This window comes from Antechinus flavipes, chromosome 2 (assembly GCF_016432865.1).
Source record: "Antechinus flavipes isolate AdamAnt ecotype Samford, QLD, Australia chromosome 2, AdamAnt_v2, whole genome shotgun sequence".
Lineage (NCBI taxonomy): Eukaryota > Metazoa > Chordata > Mammalia > Dasyuromorphia > Dasyuridae > Antechinus > Antechinus flavipes.
The window spans coordinates 528,614,145-528,641,106 of NC_067399.1; the positions used below are offsets into that span (position 1 = coordinate 528,614,145).

At 35.4% G+C, this 26,962-nt stretch overlaps 1 protein-coding gene across 1 annotated transcript; it reads right to left on the reverse strand.

Annotated features, from left to right (window-relative positions):
* Nucleotides 1-282: 282 nt before the first annotated feature.
* Nucleotides 283-25,651, reverse strand: MNS1 (meiosis specific nuclear structural 1). The gene is made up of 10 exons (XM_051980709.1): nucleotides 25,515-25,651; nucleotides 24,551-24,775; nucleotides 22,877-23,004; nucleotides 20,198-20,300; nucleotides 13,972-14,201; nucleotides 13,327-13,543; nucleotides 13,129-13,236; nucleotides 7,024-7,281; nucleotides 5,294-5,419; nucleotides 283-580 (listed from the first exon to the last, which is right to left on the reverse strand). The coding sequence occupies exons 1-10, from the start codon at nucleotides 25,515-25,517 to the stop codon at nucleotides 488-490; spliced, it is 1,491 nt and encodes a 496-aa protein (XP_051836669.1). The 5' UTR covers nucleotides 25,518-25,651; the 3' UTR covers nucleotides 283-487.
* Nucleotides 25,652-26,962: the final 1,311 nt, after the last annotated feature.

Genomic DNA, 26,962 nt, shown 5'->3' on the forward strand with positions numbered 1-26,962 from the left:
TCTATGAAAAACTTTCTACTGAATTGCTAGAAAGTACTTAAATCACATGATAATTTTAATTTTATTTTGAATAGAAGACTGGTAAGAAAACAAAAGCATTTTGTAAATGTATTTTTTGGTTTACATATATTCCCTCTCCTCATGAATATGACCATATCTTAATTTATATCATTTATTCTTCATTGGAAATCACTTGTGAATTTTTTAAAAAATGTGTTGTTTGCAAGCATTTTGCTAATTATTAAATAAAAAGCCAAGAGTAAAATGAGATGTTCCATATAATCCTTTTTTCAATAATTTATTGGCAAAGAAGACAAATTGCAAACTCTTACAGATAGATGTACAGGAATTGTCAGATACCATAATAGTTTAAAAAAAAAAATCCAATTGTTTGAAGGATTCTTACCAAAATAATGATTGTCAAAACTGACGTAGTAGTCAGGCTGACATCTAGTGGTGACACAGAGTGATCCAACTCTTGATGACATTAGCTGTCTCCTAATGGTGTATCATCTTTCAGATAAGCTTTCCTAAATGCTTCACCAAGCATATCAACATCTTGCTCATGTCTAATTACTCCCTGAAAGGAAAACACTTTAGGTTATTTTTGGACACAAGGATATCTTACAAACTATACAGATTTATGAATACCTTTTGCCAAGAAGAGCACAGGGCAGACAAAAACTGACTTTCAGAACTGGAAATCCCAGATAACACTTAGCTCCCACCCTTCATTTCATAGATGAAGTAAACTAAGGTCCAAAGAGGCAAGTTAAACGACTTGTCCAAAGAATGCCCAACATCAACCCAATCTATTCAGGAAAACGGATGGAATTAATCAAATCAAGAAATGGCTTTCCTCCCTTCTCCAGGCCTTTTCCCCCACTCTCTCTCCTACCACATCTAAATGCTGTGTTGACAAGAGGCCAGGGAGGGCAATTAGAAGCTTGAAAACTTCAAAGATTTTGGTTCTCTTTCTTTTAGCTATTTGAACAATCATAGAAGATACTACTTAAGGGCATTGATAGGATTCTAGGAAAGGTAAAGAATTGGGGCTAAGGAGACTGATGCCTCCATTTTGGTATCCAAGACACCTCAGTTTTCATAAAGGATTGGGGAGGGACAAATTTTTTATTCCACAAGTTTCTCTACTGCCTGTTGACTTGAGTAATCCCTCTCCCCTATACCATTCATGGCATGGAATTGCTTCTCCAATCCCAGTAAACATTTTCATAGTTTTAAAGTTAGCGTCCTTCAGACCTCATGTCACTTATTCTGATGAGCTTTACTTCTCCCCACATCCATCTCCACCTTACTGGACACTCTTCCAAACCCATCCTACTTTGCCTTTGGAAAATACTTTAAAAACAAAACAAAAAACCACACCCGCATCAGGGGCTGGTCTGTGTAAGGCCCTCTGAACCATTTGTAGATGGCTTCTAATGGCTCCTGGCACCTCCCTTCAACAAAATTCACAACCCTCTCTCTTAGAAGCCACTCTGGCCTATGGAGCCAGGAAGAGCCATCACATGCTCGTGGTCCCCGAAAACCCAGGGAGCCCATTTAACAGCTCTGCTCCTCTCTCTCTTGTTCTCTTATAAACCCTCGTACTCCCTGGCCTTGCTGTTTCCCCTTCTGCCCCCAGCACTCACAACTCTTCCAGCAGTCCATCACACAGAGTCACACTGGGTCTCCTCACCTCCCACAAGTGTGCGGTATTCCCTCCAAGATCCTGAGGTTCCAAACCTTCCTCTCCATCCACACGCTCGGGCCCTTCTCCAACTGCCCTGGAAGGCCTCCTGACTCTTCTGGTTCATTCCCCTCTCCCTGATAGTGACTAGAGTTTAACTCCAGTCTTTACCCACTTGGCTATTGTTTTCTCTGGTTGTAGAGGATGAGGCCATGGGGGAGAGTGGCTCGAAAGTGACTGTGATGCAGAAAAGGCATCATCTTTAAGAATTGGATAGAGCACCAGCCCTGAAGTCAGGAGGACCTGAGTTCAAATATGATGTCAAAAACTTAATACTTCCTGGCTGGGAAAGTCACCTAACTCCAACTGCCTCAGAAAAACAAAACAAAGTCCTCAATCTTTTCACACCTCCCCACCATTTTTCAACTGCTCATTAATTCTTAACTCAGGGTAACCTTCGCTGTCTAAGGCATCAACTGCCATTTCTAGGTGCTGAGCAGCTGCAAAATGAAGCTAGAAGGTGCAGGGCAACAAGATGGCACAGTGGGGAGTGTGTCAGGACTGAAGTTGAGAAGACAATCTTTTTGAGTTCAAATCTGGCCTCAGACATTTGCTAGCTGTGGGACCCTGGGCCAGTCACTTAAACCCTATTTGCCTAAAGTTTTCTCTTGTGTAAAATGAGTTGGAGAAGTGGCAAATCATTCTGACATCTTTACCAATAAAATCCCAAATGGGATCATAGAGTCAGAAGCGAATGAAAAATTAATGAATAACAAAAAATCTAATATAAACTTATGGTGTATGGACAAGACTTTTATTCTACTCATAAATTTCTCCTTTCATTCCCCTCCCCCCAAAAAAACTGTTCAAACCTTTTTCAAAGCCCGGCTGTCTCCCCTATACTGCAGCCACCTGCCTCCAATTTGACTGAGAAGATAAAGTCCATCCTAAGAAGTTCTCTCCATCCCTTTTCCCCACCCTATTCTCTGCTTCTTTTCCAGGGAATAACTAAGCCTAATGCCCTTCTCCAGTGCTTCTGATTCTCCCAGTCCCCTCCCCCAGGCCATTCTAGCTAGCGAGGCTGCTCTCTCTTTCTTTCTCTCTCTCTCTCCACTTTAATCTCTTCCCCAGTTCCTTTTCCATCTGCTTTAAAAAAAAAAATTGCTCAGGTCTCCCTAATCCTAAAAAAAAAAAAAAAACACACACACAAAACAAACATTTCCCTTAAACTTTCTTCCCTCATTCTAGATCCCCTATATCTCTCTTCTGCCCCTTCATAATTAATGTCTTGGAAAAGTAATTTGCCCACTGCCCCTTCATCTCCCAGCCCCTCAGTCCTTTGTAAACCAACTTCCACACGCACAATCTGCAGAAAAGAATCCTTTTAATGCTCACTAGGACCAAATGCAATGAATGACCTTTTCCCCTGGCCTGCTCCTGGCCTGTGATCTAGCCTTTGATTCCAAAGATCACTCTTCCCTTCTCTTCTGCTCAATCTCACTGCCCCCTTTCCTGTGACACCATTGATCCATTTCTTGGCCCTCTGACCATTCTCACTCCTTCCATGTTTTTGTTCCCCAGTGTCCCTTCGTAGCCTTCTGTTCTCTCTCCTATTTAGAGAACTCAGTTCCTCCCTTGATGTCCATCACAAACTCTCCAGAGATGACTCCCAAACCCGTATTTCCAAGCCCTAATCTCTTTTTTGAATTCTAAATCTTGTTGGTATTTCCCTTCTGTTTGACTCCTCTTGAGCTCATTTGGGGATTCCTTATTCAAGATAATGCCAGTTCCTTCGAACAGGAAGCAGAACATATTTAACCTAGATCAGTGTAGGGAACTGGGAGGGAAAGGAGAAAGGGAAACAAATATGGCCCTTACATTTGTCTTACAAATGTCTTACATTTGTCTTATAAAAATGAATGCTGAAAACTATCTTTACATGTATTTGGAAAAATAAAATATTACTGAGAAAAAAAAAGATAAAAATAAAAATAAACCAGCTGGGTGAAGAAAAAAAAAAAAGGAAGAAAAAAAGAAGCGACTGAGGTAAAAAGGGGGCCATTTTCTAGACTCTCTCACATCCAAATCCTTCTCTCCATTCCCACAACCACTCTTCTGGTAGACAACTTCATACTAATCATTAAACTTGAGTATTCAATAACCTTTCCCTGCTCCATTCCAATCCATTTTAATAACTCTACCACATCCAGTCTCCAATGTCGATAAATCTGGTCATAGCACTCCTGAGCTTAATAAATGTGCTTATCTTTCAATTTAATCTTGAAAGACTTCTCGAGCCAAAATGCATTTTTCTGCCTTTATGTCTTTATTTATGCCATTGCCTATGTTTAGAATACCCACTCAACCCCCCCCACCTCAGCCTGCTGAATTCCTATCAATCTTTTAAAAGCTCAACTCATATGCCATTTCATAAAGGAAATCTTTAATCCCCTGGTGAGTAATGATTTTTCCCCCCTGGGGCTCACATAGCATTCTCCATCTGTACCCTTTTAAAGCACTTATTAGATATTACAGTGTATGTTCTAAGCTAGCCTTTAAGTTCCAGGACAACAAGAACCAACGTATTTAAACTCTGTATTATCCCTGAAACCTAGCATAGTAGTCTGTGAACAGTAAGAATAATTGAATTAAATTAATACAGTCATCACCAATTTTTTAAACTCTCATTTTCATATAATTTATCACTTAATCATATACTTAGTTATAATGTAAGGTAATTGTTTAATGTACTTTAATCACTTTCTTCTCAATTAAAACTGCTAATCATCTTTAAAAGCAAAGGCCATGTTTTATATTTCTGTATCCCTGAGCATACTATATATAACCTATAAACATTTGCTAAATAATCTTTAAAACTGATGTGACAAATTTTAGTTTTTGAAAAGTAATTTTTATGTACTTGTTACATGTTGTAATATATCTGGTTTTATGTGTGCTTTATGAAAATCCATTTCACTGCTTTATAGTCACAACATATACACATCTATACCCATACACACAAAAAGTATCTGATCAAAGAATTTTTAAAAAATAAAGTTATGTTGGTCCCTGGTATAACATCACTCACTAGAGCTCATCATTTTTTTCCCCTGAGGCAATTGGGGTTACCTTGCCCAGGGTCATACAACTAGGAAAGTGTTAAGTGTCTGAGGCCACATTTGAACTCAGGTCCTCCTGACTTCAGGGCTGGTGCTCCATCCACTCACCACCTAGCTGCCCCTAGAGCTCATCTTTTTTCCCCTGTAAGACTGATCTATTACATAGTCAGTCTAGGTGCTTATTATTACAAGTACCAGAAGGACATATAACCCAATTCTTTGGCACAAACAGAATTATAATGTGGGCCTCAAGTGTGGGTTCAGTAGAGATGCAATCTGTTAAGGAGAAGCATGAATGTAATCATGTAATTGAGAGCTAGAAATGATTTGAGAGGCTGTGATGCTCTCATTTAAGAAATGAGTAAACTGAGGGCCTGATTCCATGCTGGCTTCTGCCATGGCTCCCAGATCAGCGTTCTTTTTCCTCTACCACTCTGCCTCCAAAATGACACTCTCATTTAATATTTAAGCAAATTTCACTTACTTTGGGAAGATAGCCCAGTAGATTTGTAGCATGGTCTCTGAGAAGTTTTTGTCGTTCTTCTTCAACAATTGCATTGACATATCCTTCTCTTTCTTGATTTAACCTTATTTCTTCAAGTTCACGTTCCTGGAAACACAACCAGTTTTTATTATTTTCTATGAGATAATTTTTTTTTCAGTGCATTCGGGGTTGTATGACTTGTCCAGGGTCATTTAGCTAGTGTCAACTACCTGAGGCCAAATTTCAATTCAGACTTTGCAGCTCCCAAGCTGGTGCTTTAGCCACCATACTATCTAGCTGCCCTCTGGGGTAGTTTTTTTTTTTTTTTTAATAACTTTTTATTGATAGAACCCATGACAGGATAATTTGAGGTAGTTTTTTTTTATTTTTATTTTTAATTTTATTTTTTGCTGAGGCAATTGGGGTTGAGTGACTTGCCCAGGGTCACATAGCTAGGAATTGTGTCTGAGGTCACATTTGAACTCAGATCCTCCTGACTTCAGGGCTGATGTTCTATCCATTGCACTGTTTAGCTGCCTTCTGGGATAAATTTTTTAAACATTTATATGTTTTGTTTTATATCTCCACTTCCGAATCTCTCCTTCTCCCTCCCTGTCCCACTAAACTGTCCTTTTTAACAAAGAATTCAAAGAAAAAGGCAATCAGTTCAGCAAAACTAATCTAGTGTGACCACATGCAAATATCGGTTAAAGCAGCAGCAGCACAAAGGCATCAGACAAGTGGGCAACATTCTCTATGGAGGCCACCTGCCTTTATGAGCCCATTTCCACAAGAAAAATTGGGGCCCAAAGTTCTAGAATGAGATTATGTTCAACAAGTAAGTCTGCAATAATGAAAAGGCAATGTGTTCACTCGGCCTTTTTGACTACAGTAGAACAGTAAGATGATCCTTACGTTAAAAGCTGTAATAATTCCTGTCTCCCTTTCTTGGAGAAATTTCAGATCCTTTTTCTTTTTTTGGTAGTATACAAAAGTTTTTGGTACTATTTAATAAAAGATTTTTAAGACTAGAGGGAACTTTAATGGCAATAGTCCCAAGGATAACTCACTCAGAATCCTTTCTGCAACATCCCCAGTCGTACCCACTTCTCTCCATTTAAGCTCATATTGCTATTTGTCTGTTCACTCATGTAGCCTCGTGAGAGCTTACTGTAGTTTACTACCATCGGTTTAGTATTTCAAGGGCTAAGGGTAATCTACAACCTTAAGATGCGTATTCTACATGTTCTTTTAAAAAGGTATTCTTTTTCCTAAACCCATACCAATGTTACTTTTAAAATACTGTGAATTTTTTTCTTTTCATTTCTTCTTTAACTGAATTGGGACTACAAAGGTTGGTAGAGTGCTCTCAACATAGATTAAAAGAAAATAGATGTAAAGTTGAGCAATTTTGAGGAAAGTTTAGGAGTTTTCTAACTACCTATCTAACAATCCTCCCATTTCCCTGGGTACCATATGAACCTTCACAACCAAAGATACAGGTTAGGAAAGGTTGAACTAAAAAGACAGCAGTGTGGGTTGAGTGAATTAATAATATAACTATTATATGAAATGGCAGTAGCCTATTTTGTTATTTAAGATAATTTTTTCTTTTTCTCTTAATCTGTTTTATCATCTAAATGTATCATAAGTGAAATGGAAATGATCTTCTTTTCCCTTATTCAATATTGATGACAAAACACTGAAATCACAAAGAGCAGAATGCTTACTTTCTCAGCAAGGAACTGTTCGTGATGTTCTTGAATAAGTTTTTCTACAGCCTTCCTGTGTTCATGCTGCTTTAGTCTCTGCTTCTGAGCATTCATTAATTCAATTCGATCATCCTCAGCAAATTTAGCCAACATGTTTTGTCTGAAGTGTTCTTCTTCGTCCCTAGTAGCCTGAAGAACCAATTCTTTGAAAGCCATTTGTTCTGCAAAGTTTCTTTGAAGCTCTTCACGCTTTTTGAGTTTGTTTTCGAATTCTTCCTAAAAGAACACAATAAGAATAACATTAAAAGCTTAATTCCACAACTTAAAAAAAAATTTAACTTGTAAATGGAAGTTTTCAGCTCAATAAGTAATAGCAAGCTGAAATCAAGCACTCTGGGGGAAAAATACATGGCTGTTCACTACATAGTATCTTTTAATGCAGCATATCAGGCCTATCTGAGGGGACACAAATATTTTTTTAATTTCCTTAGTATTTTTTCAAAAGTTCTAATTTTATTTCTTTGTCCTAAGGTTATGAAGGGTAAACTTCTAGACAACTAACATAAAAACTACATTGATTTCATACAAACTTCAAGAACCTCCTATTTTATCGAACCTTTTTTCCCCAATATAATTGAACATGAGCCTCTTGCTAATAATAATAATAATAGCTAGCATTTAGATGACACTAAAGTTTACAAAACACTTTACATATTTGTCCTTCCATGTTTACAATCACTCAGGAGTCAGATGTTATTCTTCCCATTATACAGATGAGCCACAAAGAGGCTAAGCAGGTTGATCAGGATAATACAGTATCTGAGGCTGGTTTTGAACTCAGATCCTCCAACTCCAAGGCTAGCGCTCTACTTCAGACTTTGCTCTAGCCACAAGAGTCTTGTTAATAGTCAAATATGGTAAGTTAAATTCCTACCTCAACATCTTCTCACAAGTTGTTTTCTGCTGCCAGTAATGTTCTTTCCACTCCTTTTCACCTAACAGGATGCTGCTCATCCTTCCAGAACTCTTTCGAATGCAATCTATGACTCTTTTCCCTAAAATTCTAGCCCATACTAATGATCTTCCTCTCTTCTGAAATAATTTATGTCAGTGATTTGGGGATTTATGCATATATTGCTTTGTTCTATTATTTAACGGTTTCATGTATGATTATTTACTCTGTCCATTTAAACTGTAAGTAACCAGTGTTCATAGTCTATCTAATTTTTTGGATACTGGAAACTTCTGGGAAGTTGTTCAATAAATCTTTGTGGAATTTACAGTGGAAATAATCTAGCATTTTGGATTGAAAAATGCCATTCTCTAAAAAGTTGAGAATCTTAAGGGAATTAATGAAAAAAAAAATCAAATGAAGGTGGCCTAGCTGTACCTGATCTAAAATTATATTATAAAGCAGCAGTCACCAAAACCATTTGGTATTGGCTAAGAAATAAATTAGTTGATCAGTGGAAAAGGTTAGGTTCACAAGACAGAATAGTCAACTATAACAATCTAGTATTTGACAAACCCAAAGATCCTAATTTTTGAGATAAGAATTCATTATTTGATAAAAACTGCTGGGATAACTGGAAATTAGTATGACAGAAATTAGGCATGGACCTACACTTAACACCATATACCAAGATAAGATCAAAATGGGTACATGACCTAGGCATAAAGAACGAGATTATAAATAAATTAGAGGAACATAGGATAGTTTATCTCTCAGACTTGTGGAGGAGAAAGAAATTTGTGACCAAAGATGAACTAGAGACCATTACTGATCACAAAATAGAAAATTTTGATTATATCAAATTAAAAAGCCTTTATACAAACAAAACTAATGCAAACAAGATTAGAAGGGAAGCAATACACTGGGAAAACATCTTCACAGTTAAAGGTTCTGATAAAGGCCTCATTTCCAAAATATATAGGGAACTGACTCAAATTTATAAGAAATCAAGCCATTCTCCAATTGATAAATGGTCAAAGGATATGAACAGACAATTTTCAGAGGATGAAATTGAAACTATTACCACTCATATGAAAGAGTGTTCCAGATCATTATTGATCAGAGAAATGCAAATTAAGACAACTCTGAGATATCACTACACACCTGTCAGGTTGGCTAAGATGACAAGAAAAAATAATGATGAATGTTGGAGAGGATGTGGGAAAACTGGGACACTGATGCATCGTTGGTGGAGTTATGAACGAATCCAACCATTCTGGAGAACAATCTGGAATTATGCCCAAAAAATTATCAAACTGTGCATACCCTTTGATCCAGCAATGTTACTTCTGGGCTTATATCCCAAAGAAATACTAAAGAAGGGAAAGGGACCTGTATGTGCCAAAATGTTTGTGCCAGCCCTGTTTGTAGTGGCTAGAAACTGGAAATTGAATGGATGCCCATCAATTGGAGAATGGCTGGGTAAATTGTGGTATGTGAATGTTATGGAATATTATTATTCTGTAAGGAATGACCAGCAGGATGAATAGAGAGAGGCTTGGAGAGACTTACATGAACTGATGCTAAGTGAAATGAGCAGAACCAGGAGATCATTATATACTTCAACAACGATATTGTATGAGGATGTATTCTGATGGAAGTGGATTTCTTTGACAAAGAGAAGATCTAATTCAGTTTCAATTGATAAATGATGGACAGAAGCAGCTACATCCAAAGAAAGAACACTGGGAAATGAATGTGAACTATCTGCATTTTTGTTTTTCTTCCCATGTTATTTTTACCTTCTGAATCCAATTCTCCCTGTGCAACAAGAGAACTGTTCAGTTTGGCAAACATATATTGTATATAGGATATACTGCAACATATCTAACATATATAGGACTGCTTCCCATCTAGGGGAGGGGGTGGAGGGAAGGAAGGGAATAATCAGAACAGAAGCGAATGCCAAGGGATAGTGTTGTAAAAAAAAATTACCCTGGCATGGATTCTGTCAATATAAAGTTATTATAAAATAAAATAAAATATAAAAAAGAAAAATAAATAAAAAGAAAAGTGCCATTCTCCAATACTTAATCTTAGATGTGTAACTTTATGTTCTGATAACAGATTGTCTCTTAATTAAAAATAAAAAGATTTCAGATAAAATGAGAACTGGGTTTTTTCCAGTTTCCATATAGTTTCATGGAGGTGTGATGACTGCCCCAAGAGTGGGAAAAGTGCAAGCCCACCTGTTTGAGTTCTGGCTTCACAATTCATTTTCTCTGTGTCTTTGGGCAAAAAAATCAATCAAAAATCATTTATTGTGGACTTATGAAGTGCCAAGAACTACACTACGCACTAAAACACAGATAAAAATCAAATAGTTCTTATTCTCAAAGAGCAATTCTAATGAGGGAGACAACTTGCATGCATTACAAGGAGGCCAGCACAGCTGGACCACAGAGTAAAACGAGTCTGGAAGAGTAAGAACAAGTTACATTGTGAAGAGCTCTGCATCCCCGACCATAATTTATATTGGATCCTGGAAGTAGAAGGGAGCCAGTGGTGCTCCTGGGTGGAAGGAGGAGGAGGCAGAGAGCTGCAAGGAGGAAGGATGGAGGGGAAAGACTCAATAGAAAGCGATACTTTCGATTCAGAAATAAGGGGAGGAAGACTGAGGCAGGAAGTGTTGGGGAGATACAGAAGAGCAGCCAGCGGCTACCTAAAGGGAGGGAAGGTGAGAACTCAGCGAGGGCAGAGGCTGCCACTGATAGTTTGCTGCCGCAGATGAGCTGCCTCATGGACATGCTCAACTCAAGATGTCTATGGGACATCCAGTTCAAAACGTCCACTTCCAGGAAGGAGGTAACATTACCACACTGGAGCTCAGGAAAGACACTATTCTTGGATAAAGAGGAAACTCACAATCTCTAAGTCTCCATTTCCTTATTTGTAGAGTGAAGAAAATGTCACTAGCACTACCTATTTCACAGGGTTAATGTAACACTTTATCATATAAATATAAATTTTTACTATTACTATTGGAAGAGCATATAAAGCAAAAGATTTAATATGCTTTTTTAGGAATGCCTGGGGCAGCGCAGTTCCTCCAATATGAAGTTACTAAAAATGCAGCTCTCTGTATATCTTTGCAAATAAATGATTAGGAATTTCCTATTAAAATTAGGATTCTCAAATTCTACATTGAACAAAAGAAAGCAAAAGGCAGAATCTAGAACAAGGACATGAATTTCTTTTACCTTTAAGATAACACTGGTGCAATACTGAAGCCTACACTCCTGTCCATGTCACTGTGTGTATGTATGTTCATGAATAGGATTATGGTAATTGCAAAAGGCACAGAGAATATTATGTGGATAAAGTTGAGACAGATTGGAAAAGAAGTTATCTGTGCTTTCCCATTAGTTTTTTTTTTTTTTTTTTTAATGTTCTAACAATGAAGTTCTAACTAATTTTTCCTGGCTAGTCTCAAACTGTGAAATTCTTATCAAAGTTATATAGCTCGCTCTTCCTGGTTTTGGACTGAGATCAGAGCACTTATCCATTCTTACCACAAGATGGAACTCTCAGTCACTTAACTCTACTTAAAACAACTTTGCTTAAGAAATTTAGCTATGGACTCAGTCACAGGTCTGTGGGTTAGGTGACGGATTACAACCTACTCTTGGATAACATATTCCAGGGATATACTGCTTCTCGACTAATTAAACATTTCTGAACAGTATAGTATTACACTGCATTACAAACCTGCAGTAGCGGGAAAAACATGGGAATCAAAAGACCCACATTTATTCCTCAATTCTGCTATTCAATCATTTTGTGATTCTGAACTTAAACTATTCACAATTTTCTCATGTGTGAAATGAGATGACTAGACAAGCTAATTGCAAAGTTCCTTCTCAATAATACTAAATCATAAAAAAAAAATCTTTGTTGAATCACCAATTGATCAAATATATACAATTTACCAAAATTTCTTTTAAGGACTCTCTTTTCAAAACGCCTCTGTTCTCAGTTTTCTGCTATTACTCACTAGGTAGATGAAGGCAACATAACATAAGTCAAGCAGGCCACTAGGTGATTTCCTATCCTCAAGGACTCTGACTCTGTTCCTGTGGCAGCTAGGTAATGAAGTCTCAGGTTCTGGTCTCAGAATCAAAAAGACCCAGATTCAAATTTGAATCCTATACTCACCACTTGTAAAGTCCTGGGCAAGTTACTTAATTTGTTCTCCTGTAACATGGAGATAATACTAGCACCTCACCACGTTGGGTTAAAGTCAAACAAATAAACAGTGCTAAGAGCCTGCCTGGCACCTAGCAGGTGCTAGATAAATGTTCATTTTCTTATTCTTCTTCAAATGCTTTTTTTCCTGATCTCTTCGTGTTTTTCTTCAGATTGTTGAAACAGAAAATTATTCATTAACCACATACTGGGTTTTCTTTTTCTTTCAAGTAGAGCCCATATCTTACATGAAGAAGATATGTAGTTGTTTTAGGTTTTTTCCTATTTTCATTACTAGTTCTAAGTGAGCTATTCATTACTTTATTTGGGGTACTCTCCTTAAACTAATTGTATTTTTTTGGTTCAGAATCTCTAACTTAAACTGTGTGAAAAACTATGGATAATGCTTCTCTTTCCATTTATCTACCTGACCACCCTTTAGATTAGCAGCCCTCTAGCTTGTTTAAAGCTCAATTCCGGCACGTTCTCAATTTGTGGGGCACAGGTTTGTAGGAATTCTGCTAACTCCTTTTCCCATACTTCTACCTCTCTTGTGAGTGCTATTTGATCAAGTGAGTGAAATGTTCAATAGACCATTTATGTAGTATATCCCGATTCATGATAAAAGAACACTTAATAATGATGCAATTTAACTATTTTTATTCTGGAGTGCTGGGCCTGAAATCAAGGACACTCATTTTTCTGAGTTCAGATCTAGCTGTATGAAGCTGGGCAAGCACTTAACTATGTTTTCCTTGGTTCCCTCATCTGTAAAAGTACCTGGAGAATCACTCCACTATCTTTGCCAAGAAAACTCCAAATGGAGTCACAAAAAGCTGGATGCAATTGAAAAGACTGAACAATAACCAAAACTTTGAGAAAACATTATATTTTGTATTGTTCATTTGTCAATTTCCAACACTTACCTTCACTTTCTTTTTATCTAACTCGGCTTGTTCCAGCTTATATAAATCTAGTCTCACTTGTTCCATATCATCTTGCTGCTGATGTATTTTCTCCAAGTGCTGGGCAACCTATGAAAGAGAATTTTAAAACCATTATTTTAAGACTCAACACACATTTTAAAGAAATTTTCTAATTGTTAAAGCCAAGTATATAAATACCAAATTCTTGTACTGCTGCTTTTTTTCTTGAAGTTTTTGCACTTGAGCCATCCGCTCTTCTTCTCTCCGCTGCTGCGCACAGGCAAACTCTAAGATTTTCCTATTCTCTTCCTCTATTTCTTCACGCTTCCTCATCCTCCACAGAGCTTGTTCTTTTTTAAACTCTTCTCTGTATTTATGAGTTGTAGCAATTTTTTCTAATTGTTGCTGTCTTTCCCTAGAGTATATACCCAAAAGGTTTATATTTCAAGTGATAAATGATTGCTAAATACAAAATAATGTTTTAAAAAAGTTTCTCTAACTTTTAATAGTGAAATGGAAAAGATCTTTGATTTCTCAAATATCTCCACATGTGTAATTTATCTAAGCATAATGTATGAGGTCAATATTTTGATGTTGGTAAAATGTTTCATACATTTGTCCTCCAAAATCTACTCATGACATGTCATACTCATTTCATAAAATACAAAGAACCATTCCTTCTTGCCTGAACTCTAGAGTAAGGTTACTTGTCAAAAAAATTATGAGTGACTCAAAATTGAGGAGGTGATAATTTAGGAAGTAACTCAATTATACAATAAAAACAGATAAATCTTGAGCCAATCACAAACATACAGGATTTTGCACAAGGTTAGTTAAACTCACATTCTGTCTTCTTCATAGATTTTTCTAACAATTTCATCGACCATGAATTTCTCTCGTAATAATTCTTCATAAGCTTCTTGCTTCTTCTTCTCTTGATATTCAAGCTGTTGCTCTAAGTCCCGATGGTACTGGATTTTCTCCTTATGACGTCTAGCTTGCATATCATTCTTTTCTTTTGTATATCTCTCTTGTTCTTCCTTCATACATTTGGCTATTTCAGACTCACGTTTCTATCATGGAAAAAATGTGTTATTTTATGTTGCTTTCTACTTTAAACACAACATAAGGAATAATCATGTTAAAATATATCATGTTTTAAAATTTTAACTCTCTAGAATGAAGTATTTTTATCTTTACAGATAAAGAAAGGAAAATATACATTGTGATATTTTTATCATGAAAATGTGGTTCACTATGATCAAGTTGCATATATACCAAGAATGAAAGAAGAATTCAGTACTAGGGAAACAACATAGAGAAAAACAAAACTATTCAAAATCGTTCTTATTATCAATAAAATCAGAAAAAAGATTTTGCAGGAAAAGTCTAAAGAGAGCTTTTTAGTTTTTTTCAAGATGCCTTTACACCTTTGCCATTATTAAGTCTGTAATCCCAAAGAAATGAAAGAAAAAGGAAAAGGAACTGTATATACAAAAAATATAGCAGCTGTTTTCATGATGTCTTCTTTTATCAGCCCAGAATCACATTTCTCAAGAAGAAAAATTAAAGACCTTTGTGCAGTAGGTCTTTTTTTTTACATTATAAGTTAAATAGTATGAATGTAACTATTTACAGCTAGTGATTTTAGGTTATAATCTAGACTCAAAAGGACTGTAAATATCTTCGTATATAAGGATCATGCTGGAATCATTCAAGGTTATATATACCTGTCTTTGTTATCAAGGAGTAGGCAGAACTTTTAAAAGATTCCACATTTAATTCCTGAAGGAATAAGTTGGGTTGGAGTGTTCAAATTCACCTCCCTTAGGATCCATTAAAACAAACAGAAATTGAATTCGATTATAGGAGAGAGAAAAAACTCAATCTCAGATCAAGGAAATAATTAGAATGCAAGTATTAGTACATGGAGTGTAGCACTATTTTTACTTTTTTTGTGTATCTCTAGTGCTTAGCACATAGTAAATGCTTAGTAAATGCTTGTTTTGAATGAAAATTGGGCATCTTGGGAATTACAGGTTTTCCTTTTTGGCATCGAAGAAAATGGAGATAAGACCCACATTAAATTTGATCAAGATATGAAATACTTGCAGTGTATCTACATATCTACAGGGCGCAGGTGGAGGACAGAGAGCAGAAAGAATAGGATTGAGAGCTACCAGGCGCTCACTGTGATGGCCAGTATCATTGTCCAGCCTAGGCAAAGGATAGGACCAACCAGAGCAGAAGAAAAGCCTGAGGGGTATCTAAGCTCCTTTCTCCTCCCTTCTCTGTCTTTTCTAAGAGATTTATGCTGATCTTCCTTTGCCACATGGGATTTTTTCCATTAGACTTGATTTGCTTAGATAAAAAGAATTCCATCTCTGTGGTCTTGCTAAGTATGATCTTATATGGGACTCAAATGTATATGGAAGCTTCTAAAGGGGTTTCACATTTCACAAATTCTCTGGGCATGGAAGATTACAACACCTCCCCAAGGGCTACTGAGCATAGTTCAGTTTTATGAATGCTCCTATAACTCTCCCAAGAACCCCCTCCAATCTCAGACTCACCAGGATTTCCCAGAAGAATGAGCTAATCGGAACCCTAGTACACTTCAGACGTAAGAAGAGAGCCAGTGACTGAATTAAAGCCAAACTGCACCTGAATTAGTCCTCTCCAAAGGGAGACTAGGAAGAATTATTAGAGAAAGTTCTAATTTTAAGACTTATAAGAGGTGGAATCAGAGACTTTCCTTCCAGGCCCTTTCCGTTAGGAGCGGAAACTAATGAGCACAATCTCTCTCCCTACTCATGTTTTACTAAGGTTGATTGGTCCTGGCTAATTCATAGATTGGTAATGTCATTTGTGGCAAATCACTTCCAAAATTTTCCTAAAAGATAAATGATCCCAGGCCCTATTGGCCATTGTATGCCTAAGAGCTTTTTCTAAGATATTCTGATCTTCATAGCCAGAAAATGACAGTATGGAAAGGGAGTTCAGTGGCTAACAAATTAGATACAATATTTCCCACTTTCCAAAACTAGAAAGTCAAGGTTCTTCCACTATAGGAAATAAAATAAAGGATTTCATGAGAATCATCCCTTTTCCTCCCCATTTTTTTTTTTTTTTGGGGGGTGAGGCAATTGAGGTTAAGTGACTTGCTCAGGGTCACACAGCTAGGAAGTGTTAAGTGTCTGAGGTTGGATTTGAACTCAGGTCCTCCTGACTTCAGGACCTCCCAGCACCACCTAGCTGCCCTTCTCCCCAATTTTTAAGAAATTCCAACACATTTAATATAAATTTAGCAAAGTTTAGCCCTTTTAATTTTTATTCTTTTAAATCTAAAGGATTGGGAGTTCACACTCCCAGCAGAATAGCAATCAATTAAGTAAGTTAAGCTAGTAATTGGTTTTCAGCATTTCAGTAAACACTAAAGTCATATTTTCTCAGTTATAGGCAAACTAAATTGCATTTTACCTTTAGGTGAGTATAACAATGTCGTAAGATTAAATGATACTTTTAGAAGTTGTCTGACTTTCCCTGGAGTCCCTTTAAGATAAAATTGCATCAAGAAAGGGAGGATGTTTTCTTGGTAATTGCTACAATTTCCTTTTATATATCTTTGTTAAAGGGAGATTACATTTAATCCATTCTTACTAAAAGTTTCTTTTTTCTCACTAAGGATTTTTTTAATGGGAATCTTTTTGGTTGTTTGCATTCAACTTCATTAGGATTCACTAAATAAAAAACTGAATTTGATTTAGGGGGAGAAATTCTCAAAGTAACCTCTGACACTTAACACTTATTAGCTGTCACTTAACCCCAATAGCCTTGCAATAAATAAATAAATGAAAATAAGATATAAAGAAACTTTTGCAAATACAAAAAATAAAAGTATATGTACAGCTAGTAATTTGGCCTCTAAAGACTATCTAAATATTCATAAATGAAATTTCTTCCCTCTTTAAAAAAAAGTAATCTTTCTACCTTGTCCAAGGCTAGAAATACAAAGGCTACTCACAACTTTACTAGTATATAAGAAATCTCAAAAAGCTCAAGGGAAAATAAACCTCTGTTTCTAAAGTAAAGTTTGAATTTTGAAAGTAAAAGCAAAAAACCTTTTTTCCTGTAGAGAAAGTATTGCTTTAATAATGAATTCAGAACTTAAAAGGTCAGTGATCTTGAACTCTGAGCTTCCTCACTGATCACATCTTTGTCTTCTGTTTCATATCCTTATAATTTCAAAATCTATTCTTTCCCTTCCTATGCCCTCCAGACTTCTTCTAGGATCAAGAATGAAAAGGAAGAATTACAACAAATGAAGAAAAAAGAAAGGAAATTATTAGAAACCATAAGAATGAAAAGGAAGAATTACAACAAATGAAGAAAAAAGAAAGGAAATTATTAGAAACCATAAGAATGAAAAGGAAGAATTACAACAAATGAAGAAAAAAGAAAGGAAATTATTAGAAACCATATATATATATATATATATATATATATATATATATATACACCACTGCTAAATCACCATCTCAAAAAGATTTTTTTTAATATTGGGAGGTAGGGAGAGAATCTATTTGTACAAAAATATTAATAGCATCTCTTTTTCTGGTGGCTAAGAACTGGAAATCAAGGGATGCCCATCACTTGAGGAAAGGCTGAACAAGCTGTGGTACATAGTTTCCACTTTCCACACATATTCCACACATATACTAGAGTTATATAATGGAATAATATCATGCTATAAGAAATGACAGACAAGATTTTTTCAGAAAAACCTGGAAAGACTTACATGAACTAATGCAAAGTAAGGAGCAGAACAGGAAAATACAGTATATAGTAATAGCAGTATTGTACAATGAATAAGCTAAAATAATTCCAAATGACTCATGATGAAACCTTCTACCTGCCATCAAAGAAAGAACCGATGTTATCTCAATACCAATTAAAGAATATTATTTTTCACTTTCTTTGAGATAATCCACAAAAAGATTGAGTAAAACAATTTTTCAGTCAAAGATAACTTTAAACCAGTAATAAGCTAAAAAAGGAATATGTGATCTAGATATAAAAATTCACATCATGAAGAAAGTGAGAGTAACAAGTTAAGAGATAAACAACTCTGGATAGGTAAAGAGCTTATGACCTAAAAAAAAATAAAAAGGCTCACTTAAGATAAAATATATAATTTTTATCATCTAATGTTGAAAAGTTTCTACACAAATAAGGTCAATTTAATTAAAATGAGAAGGAAAAAATTTAACTTGGAAAAAATCTTTGCAGCAAATTTCTCTATTAAAGATCTGATATCTAAGCTATATAAGGAACTGATCAAATGTTATAAGAACAAGAGTCATTCCTTTGATAACTAAATGACTAAGAAAAGCAAATTATCAAAGGAAAAAAGATATCAAAACCCATATGAAAAAAATTATCTAAATTACTAATATTAAGAGAAATGAAAATTTAAACAATATTGAAATTCTATTTCATACCCATTAGATTAGAAAAAACAATATTTTTAAAAAGCGGAAAGTGATCATTTTTGGAGAGGCTTTGGGAGGACAAACAGGCTAATGCACTTTTGGTGGAATTGTGAATTAATCTAGCCATTTTATAAAGCAATTTGGAGCTATGTCTGGGAAAAAACCAAACAAAAAACTGAATTGTGCGTATTCTTTGATCCAATAATACCACAATGGGACAAGACAGAACAGGAAGGGAAGAACAGAAAAGAAACATTGGAAGAATCAGTCATCATTTGCTCAGCTGTTTAGAAGTCTCCTATAGGAATGCTCTATGGGCAAGGAAAATTGCTATCTATGTTTTCTTCACCCTTTTAACATTAGATGCCTCATTCTCCCTATAATCATGACGTCAAGAGTAGAATGAGATCCTCTTATTTAATAAACTTTGCACTGTCCTTAGTACCTAAAATGTTTTTATATATATATATATATATATATATATATATATATATTATATATATATATATAGCAATTAATTATTTCTTCAATGTCACAAGAATTTAAGAAGATATTTACTGAGTAAAAACCCATTATAATGAACTTCAACAATTACAAGGATAGTTGAAAGGTGTCATACATACATACATACTTACATGCATTCACATGTATATATGCCTCCTGTTCAGATGATAACATGGAGTTAGATGGACAATTTCTTGAACTCCATCAGCATTAAGTCTTGGAATACAATATAAATGGATAATAAGTTGGGCAAAGACGAGCAGGACAAGGAGTACAAGGTGGAATGCCCTTAAAAACCCAAAAAGCTCTTTAAATACTCCAAACTTCTCTTGGAAAGAAGGGTCCATCTTTTTAATATCTATATATACCAATGTTGCTGTATGTCTAAGTCATGGAACACTAGTCTCTAAAGAATTAAAAAATCACTCAAAGGGCAATACAGAAGTATATGATGAGCACAAGACTATAAGACCTAATAAATAAGGAACTAAGAAAAATTAATGTAAATAAGGTCATTTAAAGAAATATTTTATCAAAAAAAAAAAAAAAAAGGAAGATAGGCTGATCATGTGGAGCACAAGGACAAGAAATGACCAATAGACAATCCATTTATTTATTTCCCTAGCATTCTCAAATCAAAACAAATAAATAAGCCTTTTACTGTGTTCAATTGATTCCCCCTAGTGAATTTACTGGGCAGATATTGATGGATTGCAATTTGCAAAACTGGAAGAAATATCCACATCAATAAGATCACAGATGGGTTTGAGTACTGAGTGTGTATGTACACATAACATCATGTGGACATGTGCTCACACATTCATGCACACACACACACACACACATACAAAAAAAACAAACTATTTTTTGGCTAACTCTTATCTCTATTGTTTTATTTTTATGGTTATCTTGATGGCTTAGGAATTTTGACAAATTACATTTAGATAGTTTAAATATTTTGTAAAGAAATGAAACTAAATGTATTGGCAAAAAAATATTAAGACTTTAGGTTCAGTTTTTTTTAGATTTCTCCATATATAATAAAATTACATATCTTAAGAAAAAAGTATTACCATTCTCTCATAGTCCATGGCCTTTTTTTCAGCAATCTGTGCAGCCCTTTCTTTATTCATGTACGCTGCTTTCAATTTTTTCTCCAATTCTCGAAGTTCAAAACTGTTTTAAAAAATTTGATTTAATCAATAACAGACATTAGATAATTTGTTTTCTTTAAAAAAAAACCTCAAGAATCTCTTTGATTTAGCATATATAACATATTAAACACAAAATTTGAATTATATTTTAAATTTTTTCCTTATTTTTTTATAAAATTTCAAAAAGATTTTTATAAAAACCATTTTTTAAAATACTATTTACTAAAGAATGTGATTAAATAGAAATATGATTTATATAAATTTAATGAATTATATAAAAAGTATGTATAAATACAAACAATACATTACAATATAAGTTTAATAAAATCTTAACCAAAATGCTTGAGGACTAAGCAGTTAATCAGAAAATACTTTATTTCTATACTTACTCTTTAAAATATTTTTGTGTGCTGATCTACTTTTCTGCCTCAGTTAAAATATCACATGAAATATTAGATTTATTTTGATGACCAAAGAAACTGCAGCATTTCTGAGTTATTCTAAAAACTGCAGTATTACAGAATTAATATCACCATAACAGTATATTAAGCACATACTATGTTCAAGTCACTATGCTAAGTAATAGGGATACAATAGAAAAATATTCTCCACCTTGAAAGAGTTTACTTTCCATTGGAATATAGCACATGTATAATACAAGGTAATTGGAAGAGGAGAGAAAGCACTAGGTGGGGAAGATCCAGGAAGGCTCACTTCACGGTGAAGGAAGAAAATTAATTTTTAAGGAAGCCAAGGGTTTTAAGTAGCCAAGATAAGGAAGAAGTATATCCCAGTCAAAGAAGATAATGTTGGAGTGTATAAAGGTAAGAGAGTTTGGGAAACAGCTAATAGTTTAATTTGGCTAGATGAAGAGCTCATGAAGATGATCAGTATAAGGTAAAACTTTAAGCCAAATTATGGAAGGCCCTAAATGCTAGGTTGAGAATTATGTATTTTCACTTAGAGATAAAGTGGGAATCATGTTTTTTGATTAGGCCTCATGGTCAAATCTGTTCTATGAGAAGATTATTTAGAATTTATTTTGAATTGGAAGGAACCTTAAAAATAATCAAGTCCAACTTCTCAATTTTCACTATATTTTCAAAATTATTCTGAACTTCAGAACATCCCATAAATACAAATGTGCTTGAGTCATGGTAGGAAAAGATATATTCTCAAAACAGAAGTGTCCCCTTATCTTTCCAAGATGTTCTTGGGGCTGGAGCAATGAGAATAGAGGTTAAAAATACAGTGAGCATGGTTGGGGGGGAAAAGTGAGTGCCTTTTTCTACTAAAAAACCCATTTTAACCCATGATGTAGATGAAGTACCATGTCTGCAACATTACTGTTTTCTACTACTATATTTTTTACATTGCAAATAGTATTTCAAATACAATAAAGGAGGTTTTCGTGGGCTAGCATGGAAACAAACCTTACTTAAAAGACTATTTCTCTTTTTTCTACAAAGCCTTCCCTGATTGCTTATCTAAAGTGACCTGTTCCTTTTTTAGGCCTGTTCAGTATTATGTATGACATAAATGTAGTTCTTTTTATATCAAAGTTGGATGTTTAATAAACCCCCTGTGGTTTTTTTTTTCCTATAACATTCTAAATTCCTGGAATACAGGAACTATGTTTTGTAAATCTTTGTATATTCACTCCACAGCTTTTTACAGTGTCTTTTATGTATAAGACTCTCAGTAAATATTAGCTCAATGAAAAAAAATGTATGCCAAAATATGTTCCAACAAGTGAATTTCTGAGAATTGCCTTATTTAAACACTATGGACTTCTTGTTCTGTTTCTGAAGAAGGTATTAGAGATTGGGCTGAATGAATACTGTGATAAGAACATGTTCCATTTTAAGTCTGTGATATATCCTGGACATTAGCTTAATTACAGAATTGCAAGAGAAGAATATCCCAGTTGAGTTTTTTGATTACCTGGGCTAACCATGGTATTTTTTTTTCTTCTTTTCCAGCTTTAATAATAGCTAATTTTTTTCTAATTTAAAGGAAAAACAATTTTTAATATTCATTTTAAATGAGTTCCAAATTCTTTCTCATTCTCCCTGAGATGGTAAGCAATTTGATATAGGTTATACATGTGCATTCATGCAAAACATATTTTCCTATTATATTGTGAAAGAAAACCCAAACCTGCCTCCACACAAAGAAGAGATAATGTATTTTGAGCTATATTCAGACTTCATCAGTTCTTTCTCTGGAGATGGATAACATTTTTCATCATGAGGTCCTTGGAATTGTCTTAAAGTATTTCTACTACTCTGTGTAATTTTATAATTTTCAAGTTTCATTAAGGAAAAAAAATGATGAAATATACTTATTTCATGTGAAATGTTAAAAAAGTGTTTTCTACCAGAATAAAATTCATCTAAAAATAATTGTTTAAAACATTTCCTCTTTTCTTGAAATGAGTGTTATAATGCTTATAAATATTTGCAACATGTAATGGTTTAAATTATAATTCTATAGAAGATTCTGATAAAAACAGTTATGTTACAAATTAATATTAAGTGTTGAAATATACAAAATAAAATTTTATACATGATTTATAAATGAAAGAAACAAAGATACCTGTTTTCTCTTATTTGTTGCCTCATTTTTTCATCCTTTAGACTTTCATTCTTTAATTTTGCCAGCTCTGTAGCCAATTTTTGTTCTTGTTCCAACTGCATTGCCTTCATCCTTTTATTTTCTTCTGTCTGCCCAAAGAAAATATCTTTAGATTTCCTTCTCCATAAATGTAAAATTATATTTCATATGTTTCCATGATTGTACATGGATAACCTATATCAGATTGCTTGCTATCTTGAGTCAGGGGGAGAAAGAAGGAGAAAAATTTGAAACTAAAAATCTTATTTTAAAAAATGTTGAAAACTATATTTACATGTAATTAGAGAAATAAAATACTACATTTCCAAAGAAAAGGAAACTGTATTAATAGTCAGTTTATTAATTTTTCTTATACAATTTCAGTAGAATGTAATGTTCTCCTTGAGGGCAGAGTATTTCCTTTTTGTTTTTCATATCATAGTACAGTGTCTTGAACCTTGTTCAATTGAATAAGACTAAAACTCTTCAAACACAAGTGCTACAGTAACTTCTATTTTTGGTAATTCCCTAAAAGCTACATTATGGAATGCTTTGCACAAGGTGGATGTTTAATAAAGTAAACTAATTAAATACTCTTGTTAGCACAGCAGGAAAGGTAATGTCTCTGAACCACAGAAATGAGAAGAGAATATATGTCTCTTTCACAAAGAGAATGAACTAGTGTTTCTAGCCATACAGAAATTAAATTCAGACAAGATACTTAGATACACTTTGATCTATCCAATTTGGACTTGTAGTTACTCTTCAAACTCAAAATTCAACATCCCACCTCTGTGCATTCATGGAGATTATTCTCTATGCAGAGATTCTTTCTTTAATACTCAACTCGGCTACTATGTTCTCTGTAAAGCCTTTTCTGGTCTTAACATGTTCTCTTTCTCCTCAGATTTTCAGAGCATTTTGTTTGGATCGCTCCTTTGTCTGTATCACACTTTGCACTATTTTTTTGTGTACACGGTGCAGTCACCATAGTAGTAAATTCTGTCCCTAGAAGGATAAAACTTCATTTTTACATGCCAGGTGCCTAACACAGATCTACACACATACACACACACAGACACTGACGCACACACACAGACAGACAGACACACACACACACACACACCCCTCAGTCTTTCAATGGATTTTTGATTGCATAAACGAGTATATTCTATAATAATCTAAAATCTTTTCATCCAGTGCAGTTCTTGCCAAAGTCTTATCCCCAAAGTACTACTGGAGGTTTTTCTATTGGTCTTTAATAATCAATGGACCCACAGAAACGAGATCACAGATCTTTGTATTAAGATTTTATAATACTCAATTTCTTATTTCAATACGCTAAAGCTTGAAGCAAATCTTTTTAAAAAAGAAATCATAAGTTTTTATCTGTAGAGATAAATGAAAGTAAAATAATATACTATGGAAAATGAAGTTAAAATAAAAAATTAAAGCATTCCATTAAATAATCATAAGATCATTTGAGGAGAGCATTTTGTAAACCTTAAAACCCTATGTAAAAAAAAAACCCTATGTAAGTTTGAATTATTATTACTGTTATTATCTTGTTTCATATTCAATAAACTTAATCACATTAGTTATATTAATTGCTTCTCTCAGTAGAAAAGTAAAGGAAATGTAATCTGAGAAACTTACTTTTTGAATAGCCTCTTCCATATCTAATTCAAATTGTTCATCCTGTAGTAATCGTAGGATTCTTCTTCGTGCAATCCATTCATCATTAGCCATCATTACCCTCTGAACTCTGACTTGTTCCCCCTCCTTTACTTGCTCGTCCACTTGTACTTTTTTAGCGGAGCTTTCATTTACTGTTTTTTGATGTTTTTCTGCAACACCCAGCTTTCGTTTTTCTGAGGTAGCCTAAAATGAAAAATAACATCATTTATGCTTCCTTATTTCTTCCAAAAAAAGTCCAATTATCAAACCCAAACTGTGAGATCAAAGATGTCTATTTTAAAAAAACAACTTTGCAAATCTTAAAGTGCTGTGTCAGCTATTATTATTATCATTATATAAAATCCTGTTACAAGTGCTATCATGTTGTTTCCCATCATTTTAAATGGAATGTAAGAAAAAAGTACAACAAGGGAAGGTGGGAGGAGAGAAAAGAAGGAAGAGAATGAGCTGGAGGATAGAAGAAAAAGTAGAAGGTGAAAAACATGCAATGATTATCAATAACTTTAAGAGTTGACCGTGACAAGTGTTTGCAAAGAAATGAGGATGATGCTTTTCTTTTTCTTCCTGGATTCAGTTCTCTGGCACCCCGGGCAAGTACCACCAAAGCCAGCCTTCCAAGGCTGAGATTTTATTTATTTTGAGTGTCTTTCCCGCCCAGAGTGGCAAAGAACAAAAGACCTGGAAGACTGTGGTTCCATAAGCTAGCTAACCACCTGAATGGTGAGGGGACAAATCTTCAAACTTCCTGGATGGTGTTAGATATAAACGAGATTTCCAGATTCCGGGGTCACAGGGTCTGATGGAGGGTTGGATGGGGCGCGGGAAGGGGAGGGGAGGGAGGACCTGAGGGATCCCAGGGAGCAGACATGGAGCTAGTTTCAAACTAGGGCGCTTCACGTTTCGAACCCCGGGTCCCACTTACCATGCTGGCTAATGAAAAGTACCGCACTCCTGCCTGAACTTGTTGCGTCCTACAGCGACCGAGACCCAAAAAAGAGCAGAGAACACCGATTCTACTCCTTCGCGGAGCGGCGTCCTTCCCGCTCTCTTGTTTACAAAGCGTAGCCTTGGTAACGGTCATAGTCCAAGTTGAATTGGCGCAGGCGCCTTTGAGGCTTCGTTCGGAATGTGACTTCTCATTGGTTGGAGGGCTGTCCAATGAGCGCCTCTGGATGGGTCTCAAGTCTGTGGGATAAGAGCGGGCAGAACTGGATGTTTGGAGGGCGAGTTCTATAATATAGTTCGAGTCCGTTCTGCACAGGAGTGAGCTGTGTTCTCAAGTTTCTTAGACGATTCCAAATTCTTTCCAAACACATATTTGGGGAAATCTCTTTTGAGCGCGGAAAGCTTTTCATCTGGCCTGCTTCTTGAGGCTCGTTGTCCTCGGTTCCTCCATTTTGGGGGGGATAGAGGGTGGGGAGGGAGGAGGAGGCGTGAGGATGTGAAGGAGGCCCTGAAAGTATCGGCTCCCCCCGCGCAGTCTCCCGGAGCGTTCTCTTCCTGAACACTGATGAGGTTGCAGACTGAGAGAAGGCAGAACACGATGTGTCATTTCGGGAAGCCAACCACATTCTGACAGAACTTGTAGGCCTCCATCCAGCTGTTTGTATATTCAAATAGATCTACTAATCTTCTACTTTGGAAACTTGAATGTTTGTAGTGGAAATTGACAGAAGGCTTCCCTCTACTTGTTTCCTGTGGACAACCAATGGAGATAATGTCGCTTGATTGATGTCTGTCCTCCTCCCCCCACCCACTTCTTTCTCCTCTTATTTAACTAGTCTAAAGATCAATTTAAGAAAACGGTCGGTTCTCTTTCAGACCCCCAACCTTACTGCTTCACAAACCCTTAGGAATGCTTTCCAATCTTTGGAGGGTTTTGGCAAAGACCCAGTTGCATAGTGGTGGATTTTATTGGATTTGGGATCCCAGCTCTATCTTTGTATCTCTTCTTTGTTAATGCCAAATAACCCTAACTATACCTCATATCTGGGGCAGATAAGTGACAAGATAGAAGTCTTGAAGTCAGGAAGACTCATTTGAGTTATAGCAATTGGTGATATGGACTGAAACTCAGGAAGGAGACTAGTGTTGGCTATACTGCCCTGGGAATCATCTGCATAAAGATGAAAATTATCCCAGGGGAGCTGATGAGATTGCCAAATAATATTGTACAAAAGAGATGAGGGTCCAGTACAAAGCCGTGGGGGTACCCAGTTAGTGAATGTAACCTGGTTGATGGGCCAGGAGAGAAGGAATGGTCAGATAGGATGAGAACCAGGAGAAAACAATGGCCTAAAAAATCTAGTGAGGGAGGATATATAGGAGAAAGTGATTAATAGTGTCGAATGCTTCACAGAGGCCAAGAAG

Bases quoted from the DNA above. Each gene is read 5' to 3' on its own strand.
- MNS1 (XM_051980709.1), bottom strand. The intron at 14,202-20,197 runs GTAATACTTTTT...TTTCCATGATAG, and splicing joins CCATGGACTATGAGAGAATG to AAACGTGAGTCTGAAATAGC. The intron at 581-5,293 runs GTAAGTGAAATT...TTTTCCTTTCAG, and splicing joins TACTGGGCTATCTTCCCAAA to GGAGTAATTAGACATGAGCA.